This window comes from Vombatus ursinus, unplaced genomic scaffold (genome assembly GCF_900497805.2).
Source record: "Vombatus ursinus unplaced genomic scaffold, bare-nosed wombat genome assembly UNPS02014810.1, whole genome shotgun sequence".
Lineage (NCBI taxonomy): Eukaryota > Metazoa > Chordata > Mammalia > Diprotodontia > Vombatidae > Vombatus > Vombatus ursinus.
Window position 1 is genome coordinate 3,608,610 of NW_020954588.1, and position 13,035 is coordinate 3,621,644.

Genomic DNA, 13,035 nt, shown 5'->3' on the forward strand with positions numbered 1-13,035 from the left:
ATTCTGAGTTAACAAAAGTATACATTGATGGGGAGGGGAAACCATTATTTGAGCATTTTTTGGAAATGGAAAATAAAGCTTTTATAGAAGTTTTATGTAAGATATAGATCAAATGAACTAATGTCAAGCACTTAGCAAACCTTAAAGCTCCATATAAATGTTAATATACTTTTAATTTGGAAATGTAGTTTATTTTTGCATAATTGTAGAAAGATGCAGCCTGGGGATAGTGGTTGGAGAACTTCAAGACCTGCCTTTGGGATACATACTATAGAAAGAAAGAAAATTAAAAAAACATTTATAGTTTTCTTAGAATGTTGATGTAACACAGTAAACATTATTAACCCTTGTGGGTTTAATATCTTCTGCTATTTGTGAGAAGTGTAGTTACGCCAGTTTTGGAAAGTGTCAGTGTTACGCTTTTTAGTTGTGCTTATTCAGATTTTTTTACCTGCTATTTTTAAACCTCAATTTTGCCTTCCTAATACATGCAGTATCTTAGCATCTTCTTTTACACTTTAAAAGACTACTATTTTGATTGCTTATTAAAGGACTCTGCGATCTACTCTAGATTTCAAGTGTATAATTTATATATGCAACATATTTATATTTAACATTGGTGTTGAATCTTCCATTAAAGTCCTCCTCTGATGCCTCATCGTGGCATAGAGGTAACCCAGAGTTCTTAAAGGTTATTCCAGAAGAGTGCAAATTCTGGCAGATTATACTTTTGAGTACAGATTAAAGCCTTTGAATCCCGAAAGAAGTGATGGAACGTATGTCTCTTGCCACAAGACTAGCCTAGTGTAATTTTTTGAGAGGCTCACTGCCAGGTTGGCTAGAGGGTGATGTATATTTTACATTAACTCTAAAAGATCATATACTAAGTCGTAAGGGAGGTAGTATAGAAACCTGTATTAAGGAGGGACTCCTCACATTCACAAAAGTATGTATTAAATATCTAGGTTTAGTTTAAACTGGAATATTGAATTAACTTCAATATTTGTTAAGTTAGATACTATATCAGTGTAAAATAACCATATACTTTAACTATTTAGTAAAGTTTTTTTGACCAACTTATTCCTTCATAGGACATAAGTGATTGATGAAATAATAAATGGAATAGGCTTTTTGTTTTACTTAGCACAAATTGTTATTTTATTGGGGAAAAAGGCTATTTATAAGGCTGTTTTAGAAATACTTTAAAGGGTAGACTACTACCAATCATGTGGAATGAATCACATTGGTTCTATAGTTGTACCTGAATGGTGGTAGCTTACATGGAAGCTCTTAGGGGTTTCCATGTGTCTTATGGCTCAGTATTTTATTTTTTTCATTCTATTGGTAGAAAACTTTGAAAGTTTTTAGAACAAATTAATCAGCAGATATTCTTTAAAATTACTGTTTGTAAAAATGTAATTGCTGATGTTACTGAGCAAAAGTAATTGTCAGCATTTTTACTCAGTATTTATAATATGTACGTTGGGATCTAGAATTTAGGGTGTTGCTTAAATATTTGTAACTTTCAAAAAAGTGGTTTTCTTGCCCAGCAGTTTTCACTTGATAATTGTGACTAATGTAATCCCGTTAAAAATGCTTTACAAACACTTACTGCATATGATGGCAAAACTGGGCCTAGCAAAAAGAAAAGGGGGGGGAGGGGGAGGGTGGAAATGTTATGTACTTCCAGGAATATGCATTCCTTATTGTTTACTGTAATTACCAAGGAGGAATTTCTGATCTAATAATAAGTATTAGTTGAGAAGAGTCTTTGGGTTGCTATTACCAAATGTTGTGGTAGATGTTAACACAAATGGAAAGGTGGTATAAAATAATGAAGGTTAAAGAATATTTAATTGTGTAATTGTTGGAGTCTTTGGCATTTTTATTTCAATAAATTTTATAATCATGTTATATCATACCCCTCACTGTCTCATTTTCTACATGGAAAAATGCACATTGGGAACAAGTAGCTAATATAGATTCTGTTGTAGTATAGGGGAGGGGTGCAGAAAGGGGAAAGAAGCTAGTATTTATTTATTAAGTGCTTACTAAATATTTGCCAGATTCAGTGCTAAGAGCTTTAAAAATACTATTTCTTTTGATCTTCCCAGCACCCTTGGGAAGTAGGGTTATTATCCCCATTTTCCAGTTAAGGAAATGAAGGCAAACAGAGGCTAAGTGGCTTATGCAGGGTTGCAATGTTAATAAAGTAAGCAAGTAGCTGAGGCCAGATTTTAACTTGGGTCTTTTCTGAGTTCTTCAGTCCTAGCACTCTATCCACTGTGCCACCTGTCTGCCCTGTTAGCAATCTTTTAAATAATTTTGACACTTGGGATAAAGTTTTTAACAAATCACAGACTCTTAAGAAGGATGAGGACTCTAAAGGGAGTTTGTTCTGATTTGGCTGACTTGGAAAAAATTGGTGTACTTTATTAAAAGGGAAAAAAGAGGGTAATGTAGTGATTGGGAAGAGGTGAAGAATTCATGTTTATTGGTAAATCCCATGTAAGTAAAGGAATTCCTTGTAGATTTGCAGTTAATTTCATTTCTAAGCATAAATGACCCTTTCTATATCAGTGTGCTAAGATTGGGAATAGTGGCAATAAAAGCTACCTTTTCTTAACATTCACTTACTCCTGAATGGGAGAAGATGATAGTTTTAACTTTTGAATCTAAGGAGGAGATTTTTACTGATCTTACTGAAAGGGAATGAATAATCTTGACCCATTGATTTTGAGGTTGTTTTCTTGAGGCACTGAAAGCTATGGAAACAATACTGTATTTATTTCTGAAGAGCCAAATTAGTTTAACATAGGTATTTAAATTTTAAAAGACCATACTTGAGGGCCTGAGGCATGTAATGCACTGGACAAAGCTGTTTTTGCCTGACTTTTAGAAAAAGGTACAAGAGGAAAAGACTTTAAAATTGGCATCTGTTGAAATTTAGTACAGAAAAATTAATCTGGTTGGTAATGACAGTGTTCTATTCTCACACCTACTGGGAAAACTGCCACATTTACCTAGGATTTGAGTTTATCTTCTTTAGTCTTTGTTTAATGTTAAAGGCTATGTGTGGTATTAAATGTGTTCCTCATAGTTGGAACACTTCCTTTTGAAAGGTGTTATGCTTTTACTAGATAACGTCATGAAACTCATTAAACTGCGTATCTCTGTAAGGTAAGAATTTCTGGTTATAACTATATTGATAGCCAGTGGTTGAGAGTGTTAGGGGAGTTGAACAGTGATGTTAGATTAGCCCACAAAATGCATGCCTTCAAGAAATCTTCATGCTAGGGGCAGGTAGGTGGCACAATGGATAGAGCACCGGCCCTGGGTTCAGGAGGGCTTGGGTTCACATTCAGACTCAGACACTTGACACTTAACTAGCTGTGTGACCCTGGGCAAGTCACTTAACCCTGATTGCCTCGCCCGAAAGAAAGGAAGAAATCTTTGTGCCTGTGACTCAGGCCAGTTGCACTTGCACTTGCACGTAATTACCTAGGGTGAAATAACTAGTTTTGTATTACAAATCAAAATCTCTCATAAATAAGTTCATTTAAATTAAATTTTGGTACAACAAATCCTTTTTTTTTAAAAGAAAATAAATATGATATTAATAAAAATAAGAGTTTAAAAAGAGTTTATATAAAAAATTAAAAAGATAATTACTTTATTTGGACCATTAAGGACATTTGTTTTATAGAAACAGTGAAAAATGTTTGCATTCTTAGTATCTGCCATTTGTGACCTTAGGAACTGTGAAGGCTAAATAGTGTAGATATAGCAGAATTGTGGTCAGTTGTGGGTGACACATTTTACAAGGCCATGATAGCTGAAAAGCATCTAGAAGACAACAACCAGGATAGTATAATGAAGAGCTTTGGGTTCTTGTCATATGAAATTTGTTTGAAGGAACTGGGAATATTTACTCTGGAGAAGGCAGTAAGTGTATATATGAGACACACAGACACACACAGCATGATGACTGTCTTCACAAATTTTAAGGACTGTATTTAGAAGAGGAATTGGATGTCTGCTTGGCCCTTGAGGATAGAATTAGAAGTAGTGGGTGGGAGGTGCAAAGAAACAAATTTAAGATTGATTTAAGGAAAAAAATAACAGACCTATCCAAAAGTGAAATGAGCTGCTGTGGGAGATAGTAGCTTCCCGTTTACTGGAGACCTTCAAGTAATCCTTTTTGATATTCCCTGAATAAAACAATGTCTCCCAAGATACTCTACTGAAGTAATACCAATGATACTTTGTGTTTGTATAGTACTTTTAAACTTTGTCAAAGTTAAAAGTAAATGTACCATATGCCGTTTTATGTTCATAAAGACTCTGTGAGGGTAGATAGGACAGGTGCTGGAAACCAAGACCAGAGAACTGTGATTTAAGGGAATATTCTCCAATATTCAAAGGAGGTGTGATCTCATGAATTTATAGGTTTTCTCCTGTGATTCAGGGGTCCACCTAAAGTGTCACCGGCTTTCCTCAATTTCTGCTGACATCTTCAGGGTACCTTTGTACCTGTCATCCTTTGCCCTGTACCACTCATCTCTTCCTGTCATACATTTTCATGACATCTTTTACTTTTTTCTTTGAAATTCCTCATTGGTTATGTGGTTACATGGTTACAGTCTTATACTCACCATAAGCCTTTCCTTCTGTGATAACCTATTTTAATTCTTTGAAGACTATTGTATTCTATGGGTCACTGTTACACAGCAACACCCTGAGAATGTTGGTATTAAAAATTGGACATCATTGAAGGAGCTTTTCAGTTTTCCACTGATCATTCAACTACTTTCCTTTTTCCTATTCAATTCCAAGGCCCAACTTTCACCTCCGTATTGTGTGTGTGTGTGTGTGTGTGTGTGTGTGTGTGTGTGTGTATGTACACATGTGGGTACACCCACTGATGGACAAGTTATGTATGTTGTCCATCCAAATGCATGTCTTAAATCTAGGTAGTAGATACTCTTCATCCAGTTGGTGTTTCCTGTGAAGATGGTGAGGCCAAACTCTTTTGACTATCATTTCTGGGAGACTCTGCAGTGTTCAGGCCTTGATGCAGTGAGCACAATGCCATCCAGAGACAGGAGCATCTGGATGACCAAACCAACCACAGCAAATTATCCTTCAGCTTAGACTCTGGGGTTCATCTCCATCACTGTCAAGAACAGACATCTTTGCTTAGCATTCATCTCCTGGTTTTATGATTTATCTAATACTTATGATCCAGGAGTCACTGAAGAGTTTATTTCTATTGTTTTTCAGGGAATTTGGAATGATTTTGATGTATGGATGGGAGGATACACCTTTCTAGAGGGGAAAGGGGACGGAGTTGTGAGGAAACATTTTTTCAGTGCTCTGCTCCCTACTCCTTTTGTGGATTGAGGATAACAACTCTGGACTTGTTGCCTCATCTATGAAATAAAGGGATTGGATGATTCTTAAGGTGGTTTAAGGAAAAAAAATCTGAAGATTCCTAAGATTCTCAGATTGAAATGAGAACCTAAAATATTTTTTTTGAAGAATTCTTGAGGGGCAGCTAGGTGGCGCAGTGGATAGAGCACGGGCCCTGAAGTCAAGGGCACCTGAGTTCAAATACGGCCTCAGATCAAACATTTGACCATACTAGCTGTGTGACCCTGGGCAAGTCACTTAACCCCGATTGCCTTACTAAAAATAAATAAATAAATAAGAATTGGTGACTTTTAACAATTGAGAGACATTTTATTTGTAATGTCAGTATTCATACATGGAAGGTTAACTGTGAAAACTTAACTCCCTCTATGTTTACAATTTAATTCAAGTTTTGGTCCTGGCATGGAGAGATGTCCTTCTGTTCCGAAAGAACAGTGCTTTTACAGATTTTACTTAGGCCCAAGTGTTAGCCAGCCAGGCTGTTAACTGAGGACTAACTTAGCTATATTCTGAAGGTTGGTCACAAGATGATTTTATTTTTTTCAGTTCCAAGGATGGAAGGAAGTGCTTTATTAAGGTATGGAGGTTTTGATATGCTTTGGTGGAAGGGGGAGTACTTATGTTGATGTAATCATGGATACCTGAAATATTGAAGTAAGGAATTATTTATGGGATTTTTCCTTCAGCATTTTAAAAAGAATAGTCTGGGCAGCCTCTGACTTATAAATTCCACTCAAATGTGGTTTATAAGAGATTGGCCACCCTTCACTCCCAATCCTATCTTAGAGAGAGGAGGAAGACAATGGCTGGTTACTGTGGGAGCCATTGTGGAAAAAAAAACCCCAACTACTTAAGAGACTCTGAATTCTAAGTTGAAGAAATAAAGAAGCTGTTTGAGTTTGTGGGTCCTGACCTTGGGGCAGTCAGGTAAACTAGCTCTTGCTTATGTAGTGGTACCCCTGCCATTTTTCCTCCTCCCTTTCTTTGTATTTCTGAATTTTTTCCCACTCTATTTTCCTGCCGGAAATTTTACCAAGGTTTTTTTGGGCTAATGGGAAATCTTTTAAAAAAAACATTGTTAAGACATTGGTACTTATTTTCCCCTAATGTTTTAGCTGAGTTCACTTGCAGCCAGGGATGAGAATTTTAATCAAGAGGAGAAGAGGTAGGTTATTTTGGAGCATGGAGTACTTCAGGTTATTGGGCAGGCCTAGGGTGGGTAGTAATGTTGAGGACAGTGTTTGGCAACTGAGAGCTCAGATAGGAGGGGAGATAAATAGGAGATAGACCTACCCATTCTGTATTTTGGAAAGCAAAAGACATTTATTTCTCTTGTTCCTCATTCTTTAATTTCCAAGCTCCTGTTCTTAAGACTCAGGTTAGTATGATTATTATTATTACCATAGGTTTAGCTATAATGGCTGTTGTGTATTAATACTATTTCTATGGGAAAATTCATTCTGAGTTCCAGTTAAATGAGCTTTCCCAACACAAGTAGTTTATACTTTGGGAAATGCATGTGTAGTCTGTAGATATAGTTTATTTTATTGCAGTTTTCTGTATAGAGATGTCTTGACAATGAAAAAAATAAGACACTGATTCTGTTATGTTGTCCCATAAGACACTTGTATGCAGTGGTGTGCTGGTAAATGTTTAACAGTCAGCACTCTGGAAAAATATATAGGGAACATTTTTAAGTTTAAACTGCATGATTAACATTTTCTCCATCAATTTAATAGACAATAAACAATAAATCAAGCTTTGATTTATAGCACTTGCTGATTTCTATTGTGTAAATGTGCTCACTGAAAAATTTAATAGTTGGCTCATTTCAAGCAAGTTTCACCACACCCCTGCTTGTACGATATTATAAAAACTTGCCTTCATAAAAAAGAGATTTAAAAAAACTTACTTCTGGACTTTGGAGCAGCTGCAAGAAACAGCCAGCGGATGGTCTTTTCTTCCTGAATTATATGAGACTAGTGGAGCAAGAGTTTGATTCTCTATTAGTACCATATCCCTAATGTTGTTGTTTATTGATCTTTTCCCCTATTTTGTACTGATATCAGTATGTGAGGAAGGAGAGTAGAAATATGGGGGGATTAGAGTTCTGATCACTTTCATGGTGGTAGCTAGGCTTACTGTTTTTTTTTCATTGGGAGTAGTGGGAGGTCAAAGGATTGGGGAGTGGGTGAGCGCTGTCTGATGGTCATTTTTAGCTATGTAATATAATTTTTGTTCAGTATGGTATAGTAGAAAGTGAGAGCATGAAAATTTTGGTGTCTTGAAACTTATTGCTGAAGTTTGGAGATCTGCAATGCTTATAAGTATTATAATGTTTTCTACCCCTCAAGCTGATGATAAGAGGCCAAAGCTGCTAGGCTCTTTGGGAGTAAGGAAAGCTTGCTTTGTTCTTCATCTTTATGCAAACTGTGAGATTTCATCAAACTTGTCTACTTCCAGCTGTGAATTTTGGAAAGGTCTAAGATTTGTTACCTTAGCTGAATTTTAGATCTTTCTAAAACCTTAATCATTAAGCTTAGATCATTTAAAAATTCACAAGTACTGCCAGAATCACTACTAAAGTATTATTTAGACCATGCTATTTTTTTATTCTGAATTCTGTTAGTTCGTTAGTATAATTAAACCTTCCAGTATTATATATTCCCATTTAATAGATTAAGTTGTTTGATAATGAAGCATGTTCTATTTTATATAAATTATAATTTTTTTGAGCTAGAAGGGGCCCTTAGAGATCATTTTAATTCATGACTCATATTTTACGGATATAGTCTCTCAGAGTTGGGAATGCCTTTATTTCTGTAAATGCCACTAAAACCTTGTTACTAAGTGGCTCAGTTTTATGAGTTGAGAGGAGATATTTGGACTGCCAAGCTCAAGCCAGGATCTAATTTAAGATTGCACCCAAAATTTTGGATTACATAAATTAACTCTGTGACTTTACATAAATTACTTATTTGGGTCTTGCTTTTATCCTGTAACAAGATACTCTACCAATTCATATAGGTACTGTGGGGGCACAGATGAGAGAATCTATGTGAAAGTGCTTTGGAAACCGAATTGTAACAGGGCTATCTCTGAATCCGACTGGGCTCAACGAGATAAAATGAGGAGGGACTTTAGAGATAAACAATTTATTAATTTATTAACCAATTAAAAAAGATTCTGTCTCCCTTCAGGCATTTGTGAGGAGGAGACAGTCACCAGCAGGTCTTCAGATTCCCTTCTCTCCCAGTATGGCTCACTTTTTTCAAATGATTTCAGTTTTCTCTGAGCCTTCCTTAGGAAATCCTTCTGGACTCTTTCTAAGGATCTGCTCATCTCCTTTTTCCAGCCACTAGGAAATAAAAGCAAGACCTTTCTTACCTCACAAGTTCCTAGCCAGCCACATTAAAGAGTGCTTGGACAAAGAACTGGGAACGTGGTACCTACAGCAGACTTGGAATCAGAGGGACGGACTGAATTGTGGGTCTGTCATTACTCCTGATATGTGTCCATGGCTGGGTCACTTCACCTTAGTTTTCTTGTATGAGGCAGTGTTTGAGCTTTAAGTCTTATTGTCTTTCCCTTCCATAAAATGTTGGGGGAAGGGCAGGTTTAGCCATGGGGGAGGGGATGAGTGATGCATTGGGACAAAGTTGGAAGTTTGAATAGCTTTCCAAATAATTTGCTAGTGTTAATTATGGCTTCCCCATTTTGAATTTCTGGGGTTTTATATGCTCTCTTGAGAGAAACAGCCATATTCATTTGTGCAAATCTGCTTTGTGTAACCTTCACTATTTTGGATAAATCAGTGCCACCACCACCCTTCATTAGTGTGGATCATTGAGAGCTGACTTTAACGTATACCCACTTGAATGTTAAGAATCTACTCCAGAACCTGGAATTTGCCAGGATGTAATTTTGAAGTCATTTCAGAGATAAATTTTGCATAGATTATTTCAGTGTTCTTTTTGACAGCTTTTATTTTTGTAGGCAGTGTAGATTCCTTTAATATTGTTTTGGATGAGATTTTCATAAATTGTTGATATTATTACTAGGTAGATAGCTTTAATTTTTGATGTATAGTATACTTGATCCTGATATGAAGTACTTTTGAAGACCATCTTATATAATAAATATTCTTATTTAAGATTTCATGGCTTTCAGACATTTTAGTAGGTCTTGTTTTTCTTGGTAATTTTTTTTTTGTTAATTTTTATAGAATGTAGAAATTAGTACAAATTATCTCTTACTTTCTTTTAAGTTCTTAAAGCCCTTATATAAAAAGTAGGAGCCACTTGTTAAAATCTCAAAGCTACATGCCTAACATCTTATATGAGGCTTTAGAAAGATACCAGAATATTTAAAGTGACTAATGTTCCATGTTGCTTTTGTAAAATATAGCCTTCATATTATTATTTTTTACTTTAAAAAGCAGTGAAGTGTAGCATTAGTGTAGTATAGTGGGCTGGGCCTGGAATTTGGAACAGGCTCAGACACTTACTAGATGTGTAACCCTGGACAAGTCACTTACTTAGCCTCTCGATTCCTTCATCTGTAAAATGGGAATAATAATAGCATTTACGTCCCATGGTGGTTGTAAGGATCAAATGAGATGATAATTGTAAAGTAATGGCACATATTAAGCTCTATATAAATGTTAGCTGTTTATCATCATCATTATCATTATCATTATTTATTATTAAAATACAATTAGTAGTATTTTGAGTAAAGTTTCTGTCACAGATTTCTAAAAGTCATTCAGATTTAGATTCATGATACTCATTCCCTAAACTTGCCCTTGCATAGAGATTGTGAGAATTATGTCATTTAAAGTGATGTTGGAATAAAAAAATTGTACTAATTTAAGCATAAATACTAAGATACTTAAAACGTTGTGATGTTTAAGTTTATGGATATTAGAAATACATGGCATTTCGCCATACTATGCCAGCTATATCATATCTTGCACATAGTAGGCAATGTGTGTGTTTAAAAAAAATGTTTAAACATATTTTATTTTTTAGGCGAGGTTTAAATCCACCACATAGGGTGAAATCCATCTCTATGACGACATTCACACAACAGGAAATTGAATTTCTCCAAAAACATGGAAATGAGGTAAGTGCTTTTAAAATTGTTAGTTGTTTTGTTGGCAACTGTTATTTGGTCTAAATAAGATAGTTGGTAAATATCACTTTCTCTGAGTTTTTTTATTTAAAATGATTTTAAAATTTATTAGAAAGTACATAAGTATAAATCAGAATATCTGAGATCTTATATATGAACACTATACCTAAAACATTGATAAATATGCATATGTTACATTTGGTATTTTCAGTTTTAATTCCTAAAAAGACTTTTGAAGAGATATTTTTCTTTTAGAGTGGTTGTCTTCTTTGTTTTAAAAGCTTAAAATAAGAAGAGAGGAAGCTTGGTATATTCTTATAATAAATTTTTAAAGCTATGGGTGCAATTAGTACATGAATCTCTTTGAAAATTTCTCTCAACTCTATGTTGAGTGTTTTCTTAAAACATGTTGAATTTGATTTTATTGTTAATGACTTTATTAGAAACAACTCTGGAAAGTGAGAATGAGATTGATGATTATAAACCAACAGGTTAGACCATGGGGGAACTGGACCAAAGTTTTGGTGGAGTATTCTCTTCTTCTTTTTTTTCTTGTCTGTTTGTTTTTTTGGTTAGGCATTGGGGTTAAGTGACTTGCCCAGGGTCACACAGCTAGTAAGTGTTATGTGTCTGAGGCCAGATTTGAACTCAGGTCCTCCTGAATCCAAGACTGGTGCTCAATCCACTGCACCGCCTAGCTGCCCCTTATTCTCTTCTTTTTCACTCACTGTTAACCACCTTTCCCAAAGCTCCTGTCTTCTTGCACTTGTGGCACTATGACAGTTCTTGACAGGCAGTAGTCATGTTGATGGTGAAACCATCTGTAGGGATGCCTGACCTTCCTTTTGTTTGTAGTCATTGCTTCTGAATATCCAAACAAGAACCAACTCCTGTCTCGAAAAGTCATTTTCACTTACCTGGTTTGGGATGTGAAATTTTTATTTTAATGTAATTAATAAAGCAAGGAAAGAGGCAGTGTGGCATAATAGATTGATGGCTTAGCTTTGGAGTTAGGAAGACCTTTTTTAAGTCCTACTGGTGTTATATGATAATAATAGGCCTTTATGTAAAGCTTTGATAACAGTACTTCTATAATGCTTCAGGATTTGAAGAATACTTTATATACATTCTTATTTGGTACTACTGTGATCATGGACATATATCACTTAAATCCAGAGTGTACCCTAGGTAACTCTAAATTGCAATCCTGTGGGACTTCTCCATGAATGATGAATCATAGGTCTGGATGAAAACAAAGCACTTCAGTTTCAATTGGTGTAAGCCTTTACATAATGTATTCAGTTATTCACTGATGGAGGTGATCATGGTTGGTGTATATGATAAAGACTTCAAGAAGCAAAATAATTTGTTTTTCATACTTTTTACAATTCAAGACTGTGCCTTTGATTTTCAGCTGGCACATGTGGAGCCTGGCATTATTTGCCATTTTTCTTCATAGTCAGCCTCACCTCTCCTAGATCCAGCCTGTTTTGTTCTTTACACAATCATGCTGCATCGATTTGCTTTAGTGTGTTCTTAAGTGTTTCTGATCTTTGTTGCCACATTTCCATATATCATATTGTTACTGCTTGTTATTTATTCTCCATACCTGTTGAATTCAGGACAATTTTTTTTTTTAGGCATTTGGGGTTAAGTGACTTGCCCAAGGTCACACAGCTAGTAAGTGTCATGTGTTTGGTCTGAGGTCGCATTTGAACTCGGGTCCTCCTGACTGCAGGGCCGGTGTTCTATCCACTGTGCCAGCTAGCTGCCCCTAGGACAATTTTCTTATACTAATCATTGCTTTAATGTTCATGACTTTGGGGTTTTGGCTTTTTATTTAGTGTTGCATTCTCAAAGTTGAATATAAATTCAGCAGCTAGGTGGTAGTGGTTAGAGTCCTGGACTTAAGAGTTAGGAACACCTAAGATCAAATCCTGCTTCAGATACGGACAAGCTTTGTGACCTTGCATAAATTACTTAACTTCTCTCTCTGTCTCAGTTTCCTCATCTGTAAAATAGGAATAATAGCTGACTTCATTTTCTTCCTTCTTCAACTTAACCAGGTAGTTAGCAATTTCAATTCTGTACTGGCCTATATTCTTGAATACCTTACCGCTTTGGTCTATTACTGCTCTTCTCGTGGTTCCTCATTCGTGGCAACTAGTCTTTTGTTATTATGCCTAGAGTAGTGAACTTAATCTGTTACCTCTGCCTCATGGAGACTCTCTATCCCTGTAAGATGTACCTGCTGCATGAAGCCTTTCTTGATTCTCCTAATTCCTGCAACAGATAGGGTTCTGCCTCCCAAACTGCTACTTTGTAGTGAAAAACTTTATATATGGATATGTGTGTGTGTGTGTGTGTGTGTGTGTGTGTGTGTGTGTGTGTGTATGAGAGAGAGAGGGAGGAGGTGGACAGTGAAGGTGTTTGCATATTGTCATATAACTGTCATTCATTTATTTATTT

General features: G+C 35.7%; 1 protein-coding gene across 2 annotated transcripts in view; it reads left to right on the forward strand.

Moving 5' to 3' along the window:
* The window catches only part of AGFG1 (ArfGAP with FG repeats 1), a 99,430-nt gene that overhangs the window by 12,564 nt on the left and 73,831 nt on the right, over positions 1 to 13,035 (forward strand). For both annotated transcript variants that reach the window (XM_027875942.1, XM_027875943.1), the window contains exon 2: positions 10,464 to 10,557. In XM_027875942.1, coding sequence (XP_027731743.1) covers positions 10,464 to 10,557 — 94 coding nt within the window. The remainder of the gene's footprint in view (positions 1 to 10,463; positions 10,558 to 13,035) is intronic.